Below are 21,574 nucleotides of genomic sequence, written 5' to 3'. Positions count from 1 at the left end.
GAACAACTTCCCCACAAGATAATGAAACAATCTTTTTCAAGATGACTTTCATAATTAACCTTTAACCTTTTTAATATGACCATTGCTGCTCCTCACTCCTTGATTCTCAATCGCTGCGAGTCTCTAATCCAAAACAATCTGTGAAAATTGATGACTCGTTAGAATCCGGTGACCCAAATAAAAGACTGCCTCTCCAATTATCAATGCCTATTCTGAAAGGGAAACACGGCCACGAGCTTTGTATCAACTAGTTAAAACGCACACCTGTAACTTCTAGCTCAAAACGGTGTAAAAATGTAATATGGACTCAATTACAAGAGCATATGTCCTGGATGAATGAAATCCTATGGCCTATACAAACTGAAACTGCATTAGAAGCTTCACAGATTTTAGTTTCTCTCCATTTCGGTCATAGAGTGGGATAGCACGGATCCCGGGTTTTATTTCTGAGATAGGCAAACATGTCTGCCCACCGAAGTCGTCCTTCTGAGACCTATTGTACTCCCGTACTTCAATCCGAAGCACGGCAAGATCCGGAACTGTCAAAGGGAATTCAAACTCTTCATCCCAAGAAGGAGCCCAATCATCGTCAATTATTCTTGTTTTCTTCTTGGCAGCATCAGTTGGCACCCCAACAATACGAATCTGCCATTTCAAAAAAAAAAAATAGAAAAGAAAAAGAAATCATGGTACATGTGCAATATATTTCTAGGAGTTACACCCCTGAAATATGAGTATATGTGCGTGTGCGTGTTGCAAGTGTGTACATTATAATTGACTGGTATTATAAGACCGGTAGGTGAAGTCCTAAATCATAAATAAAACACCAGCATTGCAACAGGTCCAGACAACTTGTGATTCCAATAAGTTTATGGGCTAATGGGCATATTTGCAAATACAAAGCTACATCAAGCTTCAAGACAATGAAAAAGGTACATGATTCATTTTGCAAAAGTCACAACTCTTAAGCAATTATGCAAAGGAAAAAAAATCTGTTTAAGGTTATCGCCCCACACGTATATTTACTGTACTATTCCAATAAGTTTATGGACTAATGGGCATATTTGCAAATACAAAGCTACATCAAGCTTCAAGATTATGAAAAAGGTACATGATTCATTTTGCAAAAGTCACAACTCTAAAGCAATTATGCAAAGGAAAAAAAATCTGTTTAAGGTTATCGCCCCACACGTATATTTACTGTACTATCCAACTATACCTTTGTGTAGAAATCAGGTGGCGAGAATGAATCAAAGTGTGTTCGGCTAAAATCCAAGTGCCACCCATCTCCAATGTATATTTTCACCTGATAATCAACATCAATGCTAAGAGGAGGTCATTAGGCTAAACATTCTTTTCTAAACCAAAATCGTATTCTCACCTTTAATGTCTTCTTCACTATGAAGGTTCTTTTAGGATTAAACACCTCATTATGAGGACCCCTTTGCATCAGAAAATCAGGTTTTTTAACATAACCACACTCTCCATTGGTTCTAAACATCCCCTGCATCAACCAAAGCAATTTGCCATGTCCCTGGTGAAGGAAAACTCACATGTCAAAAAGAATTCTCTGGTGGAGATCAGACAATTCTAAATGAATGGAACACCGTCAGGCGTCAAGGCATGATAAGGAAATCGTTTTTAACTTGGAAGGACTGGAAATTTTAGGCTGACTGCTGACTAATCATTTCATGATTTAAAATTGACATTAATAAGCCAATTTGCATTCACTTGAGCAAATGCCTTGACAATACGGAAGAGAAGTAAAAATAAATTTTTACTAGCTGCATCTTGATTTGATTATTGGAATGGATAATCTCATTATAATGTAACTATTCACATAGTCATCCACATTATTAAAGAAAGAGCCTTACAGATAAAAGATTATTTACATTTAAAAGCTACTGCTACCATTACATTATTTGAATGCTGAAAATTGTTAACGAACCTGCATATTAAATGCAACCATCTGGGCCCCATGCATCCACCCAATATGTGGCTTGTAATTAGAGGAGGTGACACGTGTTCCTTTAGGGTATACTCTTAGTATATTTTTCTGCGTGAACCTGTAAAGCACGAGAGCCTATATGAATCATCCAGGTGAGATAGGCAATGCGAATGCTAAAATGTCTTGTAAAAATATCCACAAAATTTAGTTGAATAGATACCTTACAACATCAGTTCCATGATTTGAGGCAGCCTTCTCAAGTGCTTGTTCACTCAAACTAAGACGTCTAACTTCGTCAACGACAACTTGTAATGCATCCTTTAAACTACCCTTTGGTTTCCCAGCATGAATTGTAATCAATCGTTTGTATTCAGGTGCTCCTTCTTGGGCTGATTTGTGAACACACCCATTGATATCTTCATCATCTGGATCACTGTTGTTCTGCCATCCATCAGAAGAGTAAAAGTTAAAAAGCACGTTTTGGGATTGAAAATGCATAGACACACATCATATTCATCTCACTTTCTCTTCTTCTGGCTCAGCATTAAAAGTCGGTGTCTCCTTTCCTGATGCTGATTCTTCAGATATTTCCCTTTCACCATTGAAGCTACTACCCTTATCCTTGCTATTCTCAGATTCAAGGTATATTTTTGGTGGCTTGGTAGAGATAGCAATTCGATATTTCAATGACTCTGGTGAAGGGAATTCAGCTAAGCATTCTCCCTGGGGGTAATACAACATTTCTCCAAATGTTTGAGTGAGCATCTACATGAAAATCGAAGTGAGTCACAAAGAAGAAACACCTCAAATTTAAATATTATTATCAGGGGGAAAAAAATGCTAACCTTGGCAACTTTGTCCTGAAGATCACGGGTAAGGTGGTCTTCTAAAGTTATGATGACAGGGTAGGGAGACTTAACAAACGCATACTCTTTAATGGACTGCAAACATTTGATGAGCTTCACAGGAGTGGTCAGTGTCCTACAGTGATTAAGACGGTGTTGCAGAAACATAAATAAAGATCTTATAGCACAGCCAAAAGCCATGTAGACATGAGAAAACAATCGCATCGCTAAATGAGGGAGATTTGAGAATCAGCATTTACCTTCCATGAAGAACAAGAACATCATCTCTTGTAGAATTCGGCCATATATCAAGTTCAATTACTCTCACACCTCTCTGCAACGCCTTGATGAGTGGGACATCACTACAATCACTGTTGAGTTGATTCCCAGTCAAGTAGGAATTGTGCCCTGTATATATGAAATAATGTGACAATGGAGCAGTCATATCATGGTGTACCTGAAATTACATGTAAATTGTCAGGAACAAACCTACATTGGTCCCTTATTAGATTTCTTCAAAATAAGAAAAGTAAACAATTAACGTGGTGACGAAGGAAATGTACATTCTTATCAATATATTAATGTCCAAAAACAGCCACAATAAGTAGTTCGGGAATCAGGACTCCGATGAAAATGAACTTCCTAGTGCCCAGTTAGCCTAAATAGAGTTAGGTTAACTGGGCAAGAGTTGATTGTAAAGTCATTGACGAAACTAAATAGAGTTGCTTTAAAAGAAAAAAACCATGTTGAGTCTTGACCTATGATAAAATGGGCTTATTAGAGTTTCTTTGTGAAGACTGAGCTTAACAGTAAGTGGCCCCTTTCAACACGTATAAATAAAGCCAGTGTATCTGAAACTGGTGAATACCCTACGCCACTTGTACAAGAGCTATCATCATATTGTTATTACAGCAAGTTCAGCAACTTCATTGCACGCCAAGATGGTGCTTGATTATCGAAAGAGGAAAAAAACTCACTAAACCATATCATTGAATAAACCCTCATTAGGGGATTTTTTTTTTCTTTTCCTAGAATCCTTCTGTTAAGAAGATTGGTTAAAACAAGGATTACTGTTTTATCGAGTTTGTTTTTCCTAAATTTCTTTCGTTGACGAAACAGAGGAATACCAAAGCAGCAAGAGAGAGAGCGATACAGGACCTGAGATTTGATGGGGCCATTGAGATCATCGAGAAACAGGAAATGGAAGAAATCGGCGAGGGAAAGGCTTTGCTTGGCGCTATGGGCCTCGTGGCGCCCATGCAGAACGTGCTTTATGATTCGGTCCGCATCAGCCACGGTGCTTTCCACCTCGTCCTGGTGCTCCTCCAGGAACCGACGGAGCTGAGAGGCCGACATCTGGTCGCCACCCTCGGCGAACTTCGAGAACGCTTTCTGCACGTCGGCCGGTGGGCCTAGCTCGTTCATCTTAAACTTCCTGCTGAACCCCAACATCTTGTACTTGTAACTCGCCATCCTCAGCTCTCTCTGTCTCTCTGCGAGTTTTATTAGCTTTTTCGATGAATTAAGAGAAATTGCAGATTTCCCCCGAGGTCATTCTGTTATAAAACTTTTATAAGCATTTTTCGATGGGTCCCGTGTAATTGCAAATGTCAATGGAGAGAGAGAGAGACAGACGACAGACGACAGACGAGGCCGAAGTTGACGAGAAAGATAGAGAGAGACAGAGAGAGAAGACAGACGCGGCCAAAGTTGAAAAAAGTGACTGCAAAAATAATCTTAATTTGCACAAAATATTCTGCTTAAAAAAAAGTTATTAAAATTCTACGCGGAAGTACCATTACAGACAGACAGATGTTTGCACCTACTAGTTTGAGTTAATCCTACGCAAAAGGCTGAGGCTTATGGATTGGCAAAGCATCAATAGTTATTGTTCTCCCAGAACTAAAGCAGTCATCACAGCCACAAAAGAACTTTAGGAAATGAAATGCAACATTTTGACGGGACATAAAACTTTGTTGTCCTCCCAGGTGCAAACATCTGGAGATCAATTATTCTGGAGATCAAATATTGCTCCAACGCTTTATTGCAACCACATCATATTGTTCGAACGCTACTTCAGGGCCTTCGGTTAATCAATGAAATATTCCTCTCTAAAGTGTTAAATTAGCATCTTACATTATATTTCATTCATGTATACAAACTCTGGCCACAGATCTCAGATGCTCACGGACAAGGCCCCCCCATTGTGAAGGAGATTAATCATAAAGAAAGATATGGTAACTAATCAGTTGATTTTCTCTTCCTACCAAGAACGGAAGCTCTCTGAAATCTGGGGCCACCCATCCGCCACCTCTTAAAGGCTGTCATTGAGGATTGAGCCGCCTCATACACTAACAAAAGCATAACAAGACTATCAATGTAACTTCATAAAATGTGATCAAAAGGATATACGTAAAAATGAATCTCACAATTGGTTTCTTCTTTTGTCAAAATTGTTAGATGCTTGGAAGCTGCTGGAAATGCTGCAGTGTGTGCCTTGGTGAGGACTTCCTTGTACCTGCTCTTAAACGCAGATAAGAGCAAAGTTCCTATGGTTCTAACACCCACGCTGTCCATCAAAAGTGCAAGAATAAGAATATCAAACCATGCATTCTACGAAGGCAACAATTTAAATAAAGCCACAAAAAGAACAATCATTATTAAGTGAATGTAAACAAGAAAAAGTAAGTACGTTGAGACTCACAGTGGTGCTATCTTGCATCCAAATTCATAGAAGAATGGGCATCGAGATCTCAGATCCACACATGCAGAATCAGCCTGTATTTCCAACCTCGTTCTGTTATAAAACAACAGACAGGTAAAATATAGGTGTCACATTTCAACACACAAAAAATACCCCTAAATCAGTCCATGATATAGTGAATGGGTTGGTAACAATACAATTGGGTTAGTTCCAAGCAAATTCCTACAAAGGCATAGAAATAGTTACATGATGTGAATATGGTTGTAACTCGGAACAAGCAGATGCCTGTTTATTAGCAGTGGATAAACGAAACAATGCAGAGAAGTAAAGATCTAGCAACGAGATCTCAGAGCATAATTTAAAGTTAAATTTCAGCAACCAAAGGCCAAATTTTTACAACAAAGGTCCAATCCCTCTACATATTTACCACGATACAGCATGCAATATGCTTCTCCTATTTATATATGCTCTCAGATTAAAACTTTAAAATGGGACTAGAAATGACACCCAAATTTATTACGATCATTACTTTTGATTGAAACAAGTGGGAACATTCATTGATACTGCTTGTCTCAGTTGCAACTCATGTGCAAGCCAGAAAGGCAGCTCTACCTTAGAACCCACTTCAACCTGGAGAAAAGGCCAAAGAAAGTGTCAGAAACACTATTTGAGCAACCACTCACACTCAACTCCAGTTTCTATAGAAATTACACTGTCAGTTTCAGAACTTGGATCAATTCCCACTCCACATGCTGCCTTTTCAAACACAACCGAGACAACCTGTGAGCAAAAGCAGAACACATAATTATATTAAGGAATTGAAATGCTTGGAAGCAAAACTATCCAGCATGGGATGGCACAAGTGTTAACCTCTTCATCCGCAATAATATCATCAATGTCATAGAATTTTGCCATTCTTGAAACCTTTTTTTGCCACTCTTGTAGTTTATCTCAGCTCATGAGAGACAGCTTACTAAGGACCCAATTGCTGCTTTTGAAGCTCACGACCAACAGTCACATTAAAACCTCTTTTTCTGAATCCGTTAAAAACTGCAAAGGCAAATAAAACAAAACATTATATCTAGCAAGATCCAAAATAATTAAGTTCTGCGATAAAAATAACACCAGTAAAATTCCATGCATTAGTATAGCAGAGTTACAGAACATTATGACTAATTCAAATTCAATCCATTTCTGAAGTTTATTAAAATCTAACAGCCACGTAGTGATATGTATATAAACTTGTTTTTTAGTTGAATTACGAAATGGGTATTGGCCTTGATCTATAAACACGTGGATTAGTGTTTTTGGGTATAGAAGACAACCTAATTGCGATCAAATTCACATACACCAAAGGATTTAAAATTTTGACAAACTACCACTATCAGATTCAACCGACATATCGAGCCGCAAGATCCAAAAATTTCAGGGCTTCGATTAGCGTCCAATGAAAGTTGATGGTATAATGACACCCCCTAGACTATTTTGATATTTGTAGTGAGAAAGACCCTACCTAGATTACCCAAATTAAAGAACCTCCGTAAAATAGAGGCAAACAAATTGAGAACAAGTTCAGTAAAACGAACTGAGAAAAAGTTATTCTGGGACCTAGAAAGAAAGGAGAGGATACCTAGCAGATCCCGTTCCTCTTCTGCCGTTGCACAGAGAGAGGTGATGAATTAGAAACCTCGAGGGGAGGGAAATTCAAAAATATAAAAACAAGAAAGGCGCGCGTTTTTTTTTTCAGCTCTGCTACGTGCAAGCGGCATGTGCAAAGCGACAAACGGTGGGTAACCAGCTGTCTGTGGGAGCTGACGTGGAAGAAAAAAACAAAAGAGGATAAAGCAAAGAAAGAAAAACGCTGGAAGGAAAAAGGCGAGATTTTCTTCTTCTTCGGGTGAGTAGCAGACTGAAAATTCCTGGTACGTTGAACCATTTCTCCACCAAGAAAAAAAACCTGGGCATCTGAAAGTCTTGGATTAACTCCCTCAAACTCTAACTTCTACAAATGTATGAAACTGAGAAGATATGGCCTGGCCTGCTCAGCTAACCACAAAAATGAAGTAGAATTTCTATCTCCTATGAATACACGAGATGCCTAAAGTATTTTTATTTTCCAACCCACACGATAGGGGAAACATGGGGTTTAAATTTATAAAAAATTAAAACACAATGGCCAGAGGGTAGCATCAAGCAAAAACCATTATACCCAGGACCCATCTGAAATCTATCCATATAATATGGTTTTGGGTTGTTGAACTTAAGATTAGAAAAAGCATTAAAGCCTCATAATGCAACAGCTCAACGACACAAATACCAGATGAGTTTTGCATGAGGGAACTTAAATTTGCAGAGGATAATACCTTAAAAACATGGAATTTTGAGAGTTGCAGAGATTGAGATAAAGTCCAGATCCATTGGACGTTATAATACTAAATTACTAACAAAACGTTAAGTAGTTAGCTAAAGACTTGTGGATAAGCATAAAATAAGAAATTACCTCCAATCACTAGTCAACCTTGATGCTCCTTTCAGATTTTGAAGACTTCAATTTGAATTGGGGTGGGTTACGAACTAGACAGATGGGGATGGAGAGGGATGGATTTAGGGTTACGAAATGTAGAGGGAGAGGGAGGAGGAGACAAATTGGAGAAGGAGGGTGTGAAATCGGAGAGGGAGAGGTCGGGTGGAGGCTAGGAGAGGCAGATAGAGAGGGAGGGGGAAACGAAATTTCGAGGGGCAGAGAGAGGGAACGAAATGGAGAGGGAGAGGGGGAAATGAAACGGTGTGTTTCATTAAGAACGAAATCGCAATTCGCAAACGGTTGAAAAATTCCGTTTTAGTAAATAAAAATTTTATTCATAAGCTTCATAAACCACACACTATCATTTTTATTATTTTTTTAATTTTTTTCTCTTATTAAATATGTAGTATATGAATAATTAATAGAAGAATTCTATTATTTTAAAAAGAATAAAATTAAATAAAATTAAAAAAATTAAAAATTAAAAAATTATGTGGTATATGGTGTATGGGCTCATGAGTAGCAAAGCTCTTTAGCAAATGACGTGGGAACGCCGGCTAATCCAAAAATTAAATTAAAAGAAAAAAAGTTAATTACAATAGCAGGATTTTCATCATTTTATAATTCAATACCTTAGTTTAACTTTTGTAAAATTTATACTCAACTTTAAGAAAATTTTCATTTGGACATTAACATGAGATAATGTTAAAAATCTGCTAATGGTTGCTAACATTATGTTTCGTACATTTATGTCAACGTCCAAACGAAAAATTTTAGTGACTTACAAACATAAAGAAAACACCGCGATATGAGAACTTTAGTGGAGGTCAATGAACCTTTGATGTTAAAGTCCGTATTGTTTCAGTATTTTATGCAAACGAATAGAGAGTTTCGAGTATATAGAGATTGCCTTTTATACTTGATTTCTAGAATCAGCTACTCATGCCCTATATCAGGAGAACGTGTCACCTCAACAGTTCGTTTAGTCAAATTCCTTTAATGTGGCATACTTTTTAGAGTGATGCAATTAATGCAACGTGACTCTCTGTTCCATTTATCCTACGGATCCATGCTGTCATGCTTTTTATTTCCTTATCTATCAGAGGATCGAGGGTTCCCTTTTGCATCCTCCTGCCCATACAAAGCAATACAAGACTAGGCTACATAGATGAATGTCATAGTGGCATATTCCCCCTATTCCAACCACCCCCCCCCCCCCCCCCCCCCGGCAGGCGCGCCCTCTGCCCATACAAAGCAATACAAGACTAGGCTATATAGATGAATGTCATAGTGGCATATTCCCCCTCTTCCAACCCCCCCCCCCCCCCCCCCGGTGTTACAGGGTTTTTCCTACGCATTTTAGGTCACTAGCAAACCTCTGCTCTAAGGCCAGGGTCCTTTGATGGGTCATTTATTTAGGGCCTCTACCCTAGGCCTTTGGCCTAAGGAAAAAAATTTTCTTACAATAGTAATAAAATAGTTTGATTTATGATGTTTAATAAGGTTTTTGAAAATGTAAGATAAAAGGTTGAATAAATAAATTATAAAGTTAAAATATTATTAAAAATTATTTTTATCTTGAAATTTGAAAAGACTGAATAATTTTTTATGTTTTGTTTAGAAATTTGAGAAAATTGTAATAATTATATAAAAATTTTGAAAATTTGAAATTAAAAATATTTATATTTAAATGATATTTAGATATTAAGATGAAATGAGATCAATTGAAACAATCTAACATCCAAACAGGATGTTGCAATTAGGTATTTAAATCAATTTTCTATTAAAGCTAATGGGAGACTATGCGTCAATCTTTAATTAGCCAGCACGCACGATACTAATATCACAATGCAGTTTTATGGTTACCTTTTTAGATTAATTTTACATATAATTGTGAAGTACATAAATGTTGCATAATCAATTTAAAAAAGAGTAGAGTTCATTATTAAAAAATTAAATTTTTTTCATGTAAGTTCAATATTTTATTTATTTTTTTCAAATAGATTATACGACAATTGCACAATTCACGGTTGTAATATATATTTTCTCAAATTTTTAACTTGAGATAAAATAATGTATTTAATTGCGAATTTCTTTGAAGTTATATATATATATATATATATATATATATTCAATTTTATGATTTTTTTTTTTAAAAAAAAAAAGATCTCAAATTATAAAGCATGGAAATTTAGAGAGTAACTTTACAATCTACCTTTCAAAATATCTTATAATTGAAGAAATTTATGAGTTTAACTCATATCATAAAATCGATTATATAAGAGAGAGTTGCTCATTCCAAATATGCCCAAAGTCTTGTCTATAAGCAATGTGAGATAATTCTTTAATATCTCATCTTACGTGCAGGTCAGTATTTTTCTTAGTTATTGTCACGGGATAAGTAGTGTAGACTCCAATTTATTCTGTGGTGGACTCTGATACTGTAAAGAAATTCTTGACCCTAACTTATTTTTTAAAACCAGTTCAACAAAAAAAGATTACTCATTTCTTATAAATATATATAAGATTTTGTCTACATATAAACTGGGATAATTCCACAACATTACAAAGTCATAATATTTTATTACATAGTTAACGAAGTTTTTATAATTTTTTTTGCAGGTCTAATATATTTCGAATGTTATTATTAAATGACAATAAGTCACATCATTCTTTGTCTTTTGTATTAGATTATATAAATGTAATTAAAGCTGTACTTAAACAAAAATATGGTATTAAATTATTATTTTATATCAAATTCAAATTCTAAATAAAAATTTATAAATTAAATCAAATTACTAAATGTCTAGTTTTCCTAATATGTATTTATTACTATCTTATTCTCAACTCATGTAAAATTTATGAGATTTCTCATGAATCATGAAAATAGAGAAGAGTAATGGATAGAACAACAAATTGCTGAACAAAAATACTATTATCAGCACTCTTTTAAAATTCAATTTATTGTATAATGGGTAAATGATGAGGAGTTATATAGAGTAGTTTTTATTTAATAAACTGAACTATTTTAATGCATTGCGCTTATGAGTTATGAAAAGAGGCTGAGAGATACGAATTATTATTCAAATTTGATATGGGGCAAGCGATATTGCTCAGCTATCGCAGCAGCGGGGATAAACTAGAGCGGGAGGGGAACTAGCTATATAGCCGATACGGAGAGGCAAGTAAGTCTACTATTGGTAAAGCTCTAGCTGAAATGGGATTGAAGTTGTAACACACCAGCACATGCATGATAATTCCTTAATTTTCTGAATGATGAATAGCCAACTACAACAAGTTTATATATGTATATGAGAGAGAGAGAGAGAGAGAGAGAGAGAGAGAGAGAGAGAGAGAGAGATGTATTATTATTTTCGTTTATGTTTGATTCTGCAAACTAGTCCCACTGATTCTCAAAGTAGTATGTCCAGTCCGAGGGATTCAAGGTTGTCTTTCCATCAGCAGCCACAAGATCATATGGGGAATCCTCAGCAAATTCTGTCGGCATAGATTTCCAGTGTAGACAAGGCACCCAGTCAGCTTCCTTGAGCACCTTCAGTATCTCCCCAACAACCATCTTGCTCCCTTCAGCTGATAAATGAATCCCATCTCTGAAAAAGTTAAACAAATAAAAATAAAATTTGACAGTGAGAGGCCTTTGACATTAACTTCCATAGTCAATAAACAGAATAATTAAGGCATTGGTTTTGACTTTTGAGTTTCAGCGTTGAAAAGACTCCACTCAAACACTCGACTCCTGAGTCAGTAAGTCCTCTAATTGCATATAAATCGTATTAACTGCAATTATAAGAAGTTCCACTGCAGGATTCAGTCATAACTATAACAATTCAGACATAGAAGTTGATGGTGTTGGCAGAACAAAAATGGCATACAAAAATTATGGCCAAGTAAACTTACGTGAAGAATGCTTCCATCCAATCATCTCTTTTTTGAAGTGCAGTAAAAAGATCGACAACCTTCACACCCATTTCTTGGCACAGCTCTATACAAGCTTCTGAGTAACTTTGGCATAACTCATTTGTCCTAGCAAGCTCACTTATAAACTCACTGGTTTAAGAAAGAAAACCAGCGTTAAAAATGGCACTACCATTCAAAAACCAGGAAGCAGCATGCTCAAGATATGCATGAGAGCACCTTTTGTTTTCACGAATCTTGGCCTCATTGACAGGAGGACAACTTAAAACAATGACGCGTGTTTGCTTTGAAAGGCTCTGATATACAAATTTGCAATAGGATATGAGTCGGGTATACCAAAATTTGAGGATAATCAACGACAACATCAACGCAGTAGGTAGAAACCAAAATAACATGAATCTACCTTTCTCGTCATTAAAATAAAGATTAAAGATTTTTATTTACTTGGGAGAGGTGAAGATTTCATCTCATTAATTTTTATATAGATCAATGAAGTTAAAAGTTAATCCTTTTTTACCTGTGCAGTTTCCAGGAGCTGGTAAAACATTTTCCCAGAACAGAAACGATAATGATATAAATCCAAGAATCAAATTGGACAAGTTGTTTTTAAGTATCTGATTCTATCTTACTACACAGTCTTACATTTGCTTCAAACATGAAACATTGCAACTTCGTATAAATTGGCATGTGAAGAAAGTACCTGGAGATGAGTCACAATCTTTCTCATGTTCTCAATGTATTCAGGGAGTGGTACATGAGGGCCAAGGCCAGATGAGTGAGGCCCCATTGAATCGTTACCGCCAAAATAAACTATCACCAAGGAAGGCTGTAGAGCAGCGTTCTAGGACCAAGAAATGTAATGTTGGGAGTCAGAGCTTAATTGTAAGACAAAAGTATACCGGATGGCCTAACTAGGGAAAGTTCTACTAACATGGTTGGCAATCTTACATCAAATAGAAGACAGTTCCCCATTATTAGTACCAAATTTTAGGGATACAAAGGGAGCTATCAAGAGCAACGACGAGGTCCAATTAACAATGAACTGCTATGGGAACTAGAACTCCCTTTCCACTGTATCTATGAAGTTCTTATGGAATTCTATGTCAGAACAAAACGGTAGGGAGTAACTCCACAGTCATAAACAATAACGGCTCTGAGATTACCAACATATATGTAGATAGGCCTCTACTGTCCACAATTATAATAATGAGCACCAGCATGGCACAACAAAGTGCAATTGAGGTATCATTATAGTTTTTTTTTCGTAAATATTATAAGTATAATACCTTGGGAAAAACCTGATCCAGGACCTCGAGAGCACGTCGTGAGTTCCACCCAAAATACCCTCGCAGCACAATGTCTGCCTACAACAAAGCATGAAAAAGAGTTGAAATGAAGTCATTACTGATAGAGAGTGTAGTAGAAACAAAATACTTCCTGACTCTCGAATATCACGGCCAAAGAAGTAAACCATAAATCCAAATATTGAACAGAATCTCCCATGTGGGGAAATCAAATCTCCCATATGGAAAGCTACCAATCCGGGATCCAAAGATTACAACAGAAAGATATTTAAATGCTAAGAGAAAAATGACTTCAGCACGTCAAATTCGGCTCGAAGGAACCTTACCCAAATACATGAAGTCGGAATAACTCGAACCCCACCTCTTGCCCAAAATTTCATATATGAATATAATCAACACCCAACAAGCCAAAACTCTAATGCTTTATTTGTTTTCTTAACCATTTTTATCTAATCTAATTATTAGAATTTTCTTAAATTTTCGTACAAAATTAAAAAAAATATATTTCAACCTTTTTAAATTTTAAAATAAAAATAATATTAAAAAAATATATTCTAACGTATTATATTCAACTTTGATCTCCGTTCATGTTATCTCATATTATTTCATGCGAAAACAAACAAGAAGACAAATGCCCTCCTTGCCAGGGTCAACCAAAATGGGCTTCATTTTAATAGGAAAAAAGATAGGCTTCGATAACATGTTTCTGTGCTCTAATATCGAACTGAAGAACCAAATTTCACAAACCAAGCTAATAAGCCAACATCAAACTAAATGACACACAAAAAGACACATGTATTTTGTGTGTGAGAGAGAGAGAGAGAGGATACCTTGCGAGCGTAGAGTTCAGCGAGAGTGGCACCCCAACCACCATGGCCGAAGCTCATTTGGACAATGGAGGATCCGAAAAGAACGAATTGAGGCCTCGCCGGTCCCGCCATTTCTCTCCAAAACTGGTTCTTTCTCGGGAGAACGACTCCAAAAAACCAAAACCCAACACCAACTAGTATCGAACAGAGTAATGGATCCAGCACGAGAATAACGCTATTGATATCGTTTTACTCGGCAATCGGCATGGAGAAAAAGCTGCACGTGCTGTCGTTAATGGTGCCGACACGTAAACTTTCAAAATACTTACACACTGATTGGTTCACAATTCACAACTTTCCAAGCAGAATGATGATGTGTGGAATATAATGGCATCTCCGCCAATGTAAATTTTTATAATCGATCTGGACTTAGCTATGTGAAACAGATGACATCCCCACTTTATTTATTTATGGAAACATGGTTATGGCCCTGTGAGTTGGTTTCTGACGGACGCCATAAAGCAGGTCAACAACCCCCACCCAACCAACCAGAGTCCCATCATCAGTAACACTCTCCCAAAGGTTCATTTATGTTTGTAGACTTTTCTTTTTCTTTTTTTCTTTTTTTAAAAAAAAGGAAAAAAATATTTTGGGCAAAGTTTTTGTTCCGTTCCGTGAAGAAACTCCGAACTGCAAACTGAACGGCCAATTATAGACGACTTCACCCTTTTTGTGTGGCTTTTTGAACACTCGTAGTTTATTAAAAGAAAAAGAAAATGAATGGCTGAATGAAAGCCAGAAGCCTCAAGTTGTTCTTGTTCGAGCAATCAAATTGGAGTGCAAGAAGAAACAGAAGTTAATAAAACGAGGCAACAACCAGCCGATTTGGCTTCAATTCTCCCATAACTTCGCAACTTCAGTGGCGTCATCAATACCGAAAGAAAAATGGATAGCTAAGCTTAGGCCCTTTGAACTTCGATACCCTCATCAATAGCCTCAACCCTCACGCCTCAGTGTCTTTGCTACGTAATTTGTTAAGATCAACGGTCAAGTTTGCAGCAGACTGGACTCTTTAGTAATGGCTCGGTGGTTTTCAACGCCAATTTTCTGGATCTTGTGTTCATTCGTCACTATTTTGTCTCTGAACGTTCCTACCCAAAGGAGACAAAAAGGCTATGGAGTTTTGAGCTGAAGAAGGTCATGAATGCATACTGCTCATTAGTCATTACTTTCATTCTCACATTCTAAATTACAAAAATAAATCAAGCAGAGAATGAATAACGGGAAGAAGTCGCATATTGTTTTATTGCTACATATAATATCCCAAATACAATGATGTTTTGGATTTTTTCTATTATTTGATATCATGTCCTACTAAAAATTGTTCTTAAAATCTCCCTTGTCCCATCGATGCGGATTTACACCACCGAGTCGCTGAGGGCCAGGCCCTAAACTATAAATAGGAAAAAATCTATGTTTCTTTCTTTATTTTTCCTCTATAAAAAATTCAACCTGTCAATCCGTGCTCAAAACCTTCAAGTAGATGGTTGAGATTTCACCACGGAGACAAAGAATAAGTGAGCCTAATTTTTGTGTGAAAAAATGAAAGAACAATAACTGGATCTTGAAGGGGGGGAAAAAAACGTTTTTTCCTGTATGTCAATTTCCCCAGGACAGAGCCTTCCTGAGTTGTAAGAGCCACAAAGCCATCTGCATTCCAAAGAGTCGAGCTTCCAACAAGATTTCAGCCAACCAAACGTTCAACCAACATAGCAGTGATTTCCTTTGTAACAGCTTTGCCTCAATCACTGCCTCCGAAGAGACCTTTCCAACGACGAAAAATGTCAGAAGAGAAGATTCCTGCACCTGCTCAAGAAAATGGTACATGATTTTACTTTGCAATACAAATTAGAGCAATATGTTATCAAACATTTTAATCAAGAAGTTCCCAAGTTCCTGTGTTAGGACTAAAAACAGGGTTGATTTTGTTGAAATCACACGGTTGGAAGTCATTTTTTGATGATTTAGCATCGCTTGTCAAATGAAATGCTTTACAGTAGAAAGCTAAAGATCACTTGGAAAAAATAAGTTAATGAACAACAAGGAGCATATGATACCAGAGAATTGTTAACTGCTCGTAAACAATCATTTGTCTTCAGCATTAACAGAATAACACGTGGCAGTCTCCTCAGAAGTTCTGATATTTGAGGGAAATATTGAGAAGCATACATCTGAAAAGAGGGTAGAGATGATCAAGCAATTAACAACAAAATATTCCGTTTATACCATCCACCACATATAAGAATGAGCAGTGCAAGGCTTGCCATCATAGCAGGCCCCCTATAGAAGTGGACCAAATTACAATGGAAAGCTTCTTTGGACAGCAGATCACCTGTAATTCTGAACGGTCACCATCAGCACCTCGAATGACTAAATGATCAACGGCTGGGTCAACAACTCGATTCCATGGCCTCATCGTAAGAATTCCTGCAAATAGTGCATAAAGATCCTCCCCAGCACCCAATTTTACGCTATTTTCCTTTATTGCCTTGGCATCGGCAAATATTAATGCCTGTAACAACAACATAAACAAGGAAAGAAGCAAGTTGCTTAAAACAGAAACAATTCTAGAGGAAAGGAAGACACTTTTTATGCAAAGCAATGTTGTACCTTCCAAAGTGCAGCATAGTTGGTTCTAGTGTAGAAGTCAAGGTCTTTATACAATCCATGATCTAGAAGTATCAACTGTGGTTTTCTCTTGCCTGTATATGAGATGGAAGAAGTTTATAAAGAACTCAAAGTGCAGCATTTTTCAAAGAAAACACTAGAAGGGAATAATTGTGAAATTTGTGAAGAGAAAGAGGTTACATAATACCAGGGTGAATACGATGGGATTAAAGGGTCATATAATGCTGTATTATGTTTCATTAGACAGTCACTATAGATGAGATGACATGCCCACAAGGGAAAAAATGGACCTGGAACGGTTCCAATCAAATGGTTTGGGGTTGGGACTGGGCAGGTTCATGATTGTCATGGCTAAAATATTAAACCAGCAGTAGATTAGAACAAAAAATATGCCTCTACTTTTAGAACAAGAAAGCTTTACCTAGAATACTCCTTTTGCTAGAAGGCGAAGGACGAACTAGCAGGTTGGCAGCATGGGGGTCACAATGCACAAACCCATGTTTGAACATCATCTCAGCAAAAGCTTGGCTAACCTGATAAAGTACAGGCAAAAAGTCATCCTCAATGTTGCTAAGACTTAAGTCTTCAGTCTTTAATCTCTACTCAAACACTGTCTATTTCTTCATAAGACCCATGAACTTACTAGTTTTGCAACTTCATTTGGTTGAATTCCAAGCCTTTGAATGGTCTTCACATCATTTATTTGTGCACCATCCATAAATTCCATGGTTAACAACTTTGAGGTACTTAAATTCCAATATACCTTTGGTGCATATACATAGTCTGCAATATGAGGAGACAGCTTCCTAAAGTTATCCAAGCATTTCTCGCTGTTCTTCCCCTCAACCAAAAAATCCAGTTCCTGATAGCCATGGCATCAAAGACCAAATAACAATACAGTTAGAAAAGAATATATAGAACACAAACTTACCGATAAATATATATATATATATATATATAGAGAGAGAGAGAGAGAGAGAGAGAGAGAGAGAGAGAGAGAGAGAGAGAGAGAGAGAGAGAGAGAGAGAGAGAACACAAATTTGTAATATAAGAGAAGGATGAATATTTTGATGTAAAAGAAACTAGGCTCCAGTTTCCTCAATGGAATTTAAGATTTGAAGCAAAAATATTTACCACGAAAACAAGGGGTTGGTGTTTGGTATAAGTTCTAATCCAAAGAAAAAGAAACGGAAAAAATACTTATCATGTATAATTCTCATGGTTGACCACCACATTGTCTTTTTAAACAGTAAATAAGAATTTTATTAACAGAACTAGGCATAGCCCAAGTACACAGGTCATATACAAGAGGAACACCTAGGCCTAATTGGCAGGACCACCACATTATTTTTATAAATAACAATAACAAACAACTGCAAATGATGCATCTTGGTTACTAAACATGTTGAAAGTAATCATTCATTATGATTAAAGACATTTTTTTTACAGTTAATTATGATTATAGAAATCTACAATTAAATACTGAAGAATGCAGTTAAAGCAGCTTGCCTTGGGTAAACTTTCACGAATTTCATCAACCAACCACCTACATACAAAAGTCAAGAAGATGTCGGTCAAAAAGACCAGAAAACTTCCTAAACATACAGGCATGCATAGAAAAGTGAGATACATCCTCATGTGTATAGACGAAAGAAACTCTATGCAGCTAGGCATGAGTTGTAATAACGGTTGCATTCTAAGTGTGCATCCATGTCAGGTTGGCATGCTGAAGATCGAGATGGCCCCTACAAAAAGCTATTTACACCAAGATGGTCTCTACCGAATTTCATGTAATCGAAAACAATGCAAATATAACCAGCAGGAAAAAATACAACTGTGGCAATACCTGTAAGAATAAATCTGGGGAGCAGCCACTATTTGGCTGCATCCATTGCACGCATGAGGTGTAAACCGGTTCACTAAACCGGTTTCAAGTCACACGTCTCTCAGCCCTTAGTCATCCCCCCGAACCTCACAAGTCCAGTTCTCCTTCCCCCTCTTGTTTTTGTCTCTGCTTTCCAACTCTCTTTCACAAGCCCAGTTCTCAAATGTTTGTTGAGTTTAGTGGGTATCCCCCATTAATGCCTTATATTCTGTCTCTTGATTATGACAGAGCATTGCTTTGAGCCCCGTTAGAGTCCTCTAGTCCCCGATCTTGAAATTTGAGAGGGGAAAAAAAAAAAAAAAAACTTGAAAGAACTCTTTGAAAATGCATTTTAATGTCTTGGGTGGGTATTACAAATCCTGTCTTTTCGATTTTTCCGTTCTCATCGGAGTTTTAGAACTTGAATTTACTCTGCAACCATCCCAAAGCAAGCACCTTTAGCTATCCATTACCTAATATTTCTTGGTTGTCATGTCCAGGAATTTAGAAGAGGGATCTGGTTGTGGAGGAAATGGGTCACCATTAAGAAACGGTGGCAGGGTGTTGCTGAGATCTACTGCGGGGAAACGATCTCCTCCTCCTGAAAAACATTATAGAAAGGCGATGCCTTGTTCTGGGTCTGCGAAAGATGAGAAGCCAAATGGATCCTCTGATTGTGTTGGATTGCTAATCAAACATTGTTGGAGTTGGAGTCCCACCGTAGTAACGTTGCTGCTCCAATGGCCGGAGGAGGAGGAGAAAATGTGAATTTTGAAGTGACTGAGTGTCCAGGATTTTACATTGCTTTATCGAGAAAGTAGAAAGAAGATGTTTTCAAATGGGAGAGAAACCGCATGTTTTGAAATGAAAAAAAAAATAAAAAATAAAAATAATGAGAGAAGCAGCTGCAGCCACGTAGTGAGTGCATTGTGTGCACTGCTACAGTGGCTGCTCTGTAGAAGGACTCATACCTGTAATCAAAAGCCGGAAATAAACGATGTATGGTGTTCACAATAAAGTCCACAGTGGCATGATCTGCAGCCGCTGTATCGGTCAAGTGAGTGTGCTGAACCTGAATATTTGAAATTATTTGGACATGGAGAGATATCATCATAAGAAAAACATGTCTGTAAAGCAAATCTCAATGAAAAAAAATTGGCTGCACCTATCATTGATAATTTCTATTTAATGTAAATGTCACAACAAACCAGACCTTGACAGCAACTTTCTGGCCATCATGTGTGCGAGCAACATGAACTTGTGCAAGGGAAGCACTTGCTATTGGATCACGATCAAATTCAGAAAATAACTGCAGATAAAAAGGCTCAATTAAGTGGGCCAATTTATGCCTTTAAATAAAAGCAGGTAGTATGATCACAAAAAAAAAAAAAAATGTAACGATTAAAAACTGATAAGCACTAGAAACATTAACAAAATGTCAAGTGAAAAAATTCAGGCAGAAATCTACAAAACCGAAACAATAATACATACTTTATCTGGTGTCTCTCCCAGCTCTTTCTTAATGACTTCACATACTTGATCATAAGAAGACACGGGGCATTTATTCAACATAGACTCCCTCATAATTTGGACATACTCCTGAGGAACCAAATATTCCTGTATACAGAAAGGAGAAAAAATTGGCATCCAATATTTGCGAATGTGAGCAATTATATAGAACAATAAATAACTAATCTATCCCAAAGCTTATTTCTAGCTTTTCCAGTTCTTCTTATCCTTCTTCTTTTTTTCTTTTCTTGCCAATAATTTTGAAAACCAGTCGCTAAATGATAGATGCAGAATTTAAAGTTTTGTTTTTATCACGGACACCTAAGGAAGCAGATTTAAGAGCATACCAGCTGCCCAATATGTTGACCAAGCTTGATATATATTCCTCCATTTCTGAAGCATAGTTCTTGAAGTTTGCGTGCGGACCTGAGGTGAACTTCGTGTTTAACTTTTGAGATCTCAACGCTACCTTCGCGTAGTCCCCATAGTGAATACTCGTAATCTAATAAAACAGCAACAATAAAATTGTATTAAAATCGAAAAGCAGCGGTTTCCATTTTCCACGGAACTTACATTAATCTATAACTGAACATCGACAGAAAAAAGAAGATACATAACATTCAATCAATCCCTCGTGAATTAGCACCACTAATTGTCAACATATTCGAGATCAATAATTATAATAAACCTTCAAACAAACAAAAAAACAAGATTGCAGAAAAAGCGAAAAATGGAGCTCCTGAATTAAGAAACCTAAGCCCTAACACGAATGTAGCTAGGAGAGGTGGGGGTACCGAAGACGATGGATGCAGCGGTGACAGAGTCGCGGAAAAGGCGGATAGGAACAGTGGTGAGGAGTTTCAGCGTCTTCGCCGGATCTTCCGAGGTGGCAATGGCTGCCGCGGCGCTGCCTCCGCAAACGGTAGCGGAGAACACCGCGAGGTTCCTTCCCGTGCGCCACAGGGATCTGGTGGCCATGTTTCAGAACTTGTGCCTCGGCAAATGTGGGCTAGGGCTACACGTAGCCGAAGGGTTGGGGCATTTACGCGCTACATCAAGTTGTCAACTGTCAACTGTCAACTGTCACGTGTAGTATGGCTATGGCCCTCTTCCTAAATCCACCTAATTTCGGACGATATTACTTAAGGTTTTAACTGTTTCAAAAATATTATTTGTGGTTTAAAAAGTTTATAAGTAAAATTATTGATATGATTAGACTTTAAATTAGTACCTCCCTCAATACTGAAAAAGTTATGTCTGCACCAATCAGAATATGACACGTTATCATAAACAGTAGAAAACTGAAAGAAGATAAAAATAAAAAATAAAAACGAAAATAACATAGTAAAAACGAAAAATATTATAGAATCAATAAATTATGTTAAGAATCATTACAAAATGAAAAGAAATAGAGCTCAATAAAAAATTTAAAACAAAAATTAA

The 21,574-nt window shown here is 37.0% G+C and overlaps 4 protein-coding genes across 7 annotated transcripts; all 4 read right to left on the bottom strand.

Annotated features, from left to right (window-relative positions):
* Positions 1–19: 19 nt before the first annotated feature.
* On the bottom strand, positions 20–4,655 carry LOC122301494 (phosphoinositide phospholipase C 6-like). The gene is made up of 9 exons (XM_043112878.1): positions 3,952–4,655; positions 3,054–3,250; positions 2,794–2,929; positions 2,471–2,713; positions 2,169–2,389; positions 1,949–2,066; positions 1,382–1,534; positions 1,220–1,306; positions 20–645 (listed from the first exon to the last, which is right to left on the bottom strand). Exons 1-9 carry the CDS (start codon positions 4,264–4,266, stop codon positions 352–354), a joined length of 1,764 nt encoding a protein of 587 aa, XP_042968812.1. The 5' UTR covers positions 4,267–4,655; the 3' UTR covers positions 20–351.
* A 153-nt stretch (positions 4,656–4,808) lies between these two features.
* Positions 4,809–8,265, bottom strand: LOC122301495 (DNA replication complex GINS protein PSF3-like). Of its 4 annotated transcripts, none has more exons than XM_043112883.1 (7): positions 7,998–8,265; positions 6,368–6,547; positions 6,209–6,277; positions 6,027–6,127; positions 5,498–5,590; positions 5,223–5,362; positions 4,809–5,164 (listed from the first exon to the last, which is right to left on the bottom strand). In XM_043112883.1, exons 2-7 carry the CDS (start codon positions 6,410–6,412, stop codon positions 5,145–5,147), a joined length of 468 nt encoding a protein of 155 aa, XP_042968817.1. In that variant the 5' UTR covers positions 6,413–6,547; positions 7,998–8,265; the 3' UTR covers positions 4,809–5,144. The 4 variants fall into 4 exon arrangements, with proteins under 4 accessions (XP_042968817.1, XP_042968813.1, XP_042968814.1 ...); XM_043112879.1 differs by having other exon boundaries at positions 4,809–5,144; positions 7,998–8,264; XM_043112880.1 differs by lacking the exon at positions 7,998–8,265 and adding an exon at positions 7,128–7,265 and having other exon boundaries at positions 4,809–5,144.
* Positions 8,266–11,268: 3,003 nt separating this feature from the next.
* On the bottom strand, positions 11,269–14,591 carry LOC122301493 (GDSL esterase/lipase CPRD49-like). Its single transcript, XM_043112877.1, has 6 exons — positions 14,092–14,591; positions 13,244–13,321; positions 12,658–12,798; positions 12,177–12,253; positions 11,940–12,089; positions 11,269–11,632 (listed from the first exon to the last, which is right to left on the bottom strand). Exons 1-6 carry the CDS (start codon positions 14,200–14,202, stop codon positions 11,419–11,421), a joined length of 771 nt encoding a protein of 256 aa, XP_042968811.1. The 5' UTR covers positions 14,203–14,591; the 3' UTR covers positions 11,269–11,418.
* Positions 14,592–15,348: 757 nt separating this feature from the next.
* On the bottom strand, positions 15,349–21,186 carry LOC122301491 (putative ABC1 protein At2g40090). The gene is made up of 12 exons (XM_043112876.1): positions 20,926–21,186; positions 20,479–20,633; positions 20,114–20,239; positions 19,836–19,931; positions 19,594–19,694; positions 18,268–18,304; positions 17,402–17,620; positions 17,180–17,291; positions 16,741–16,832; positions 16,463–16,642; positions 16,188–16,301; positions 15,349–15,936 (listed from the first exon to the last, which is right to left on the bottom strand). Exons 1-12 carry the CDS (start codon positions 21,107–21,109, stop codon positions 15,730–15,732), a joined length of 1,623 nt encoding a protein of 540 aa, XP_042968810.1. The 5' UTR covers positions 21,110–21,186; the 3' UTR covers positions 15,349–15,729.
* Between the last annotated feature and the right edge of the window lie 388 nt (positions 21,187–21,574).

Source organism: Carya illinoinensis, chromosome 2, assembly GCF_018687715.1.
Source record: "Carya illinoinensis cultivar Pawnee chromosome 2, C.illinoinensisPawnee_v1, whole genome shotgun sequence".
In the NCBI taxonomy this organism is placed as follows: domain Eukaryota; kingdom Viridiplantae; phylum Streptophyta; class Magnoliopsida; order Fagales; family Juglandaceae; genus Carya; species Carya illinoinensis.
This window is presented reverse-complemented; position numbering and strand designations above follow the sequence as displayed.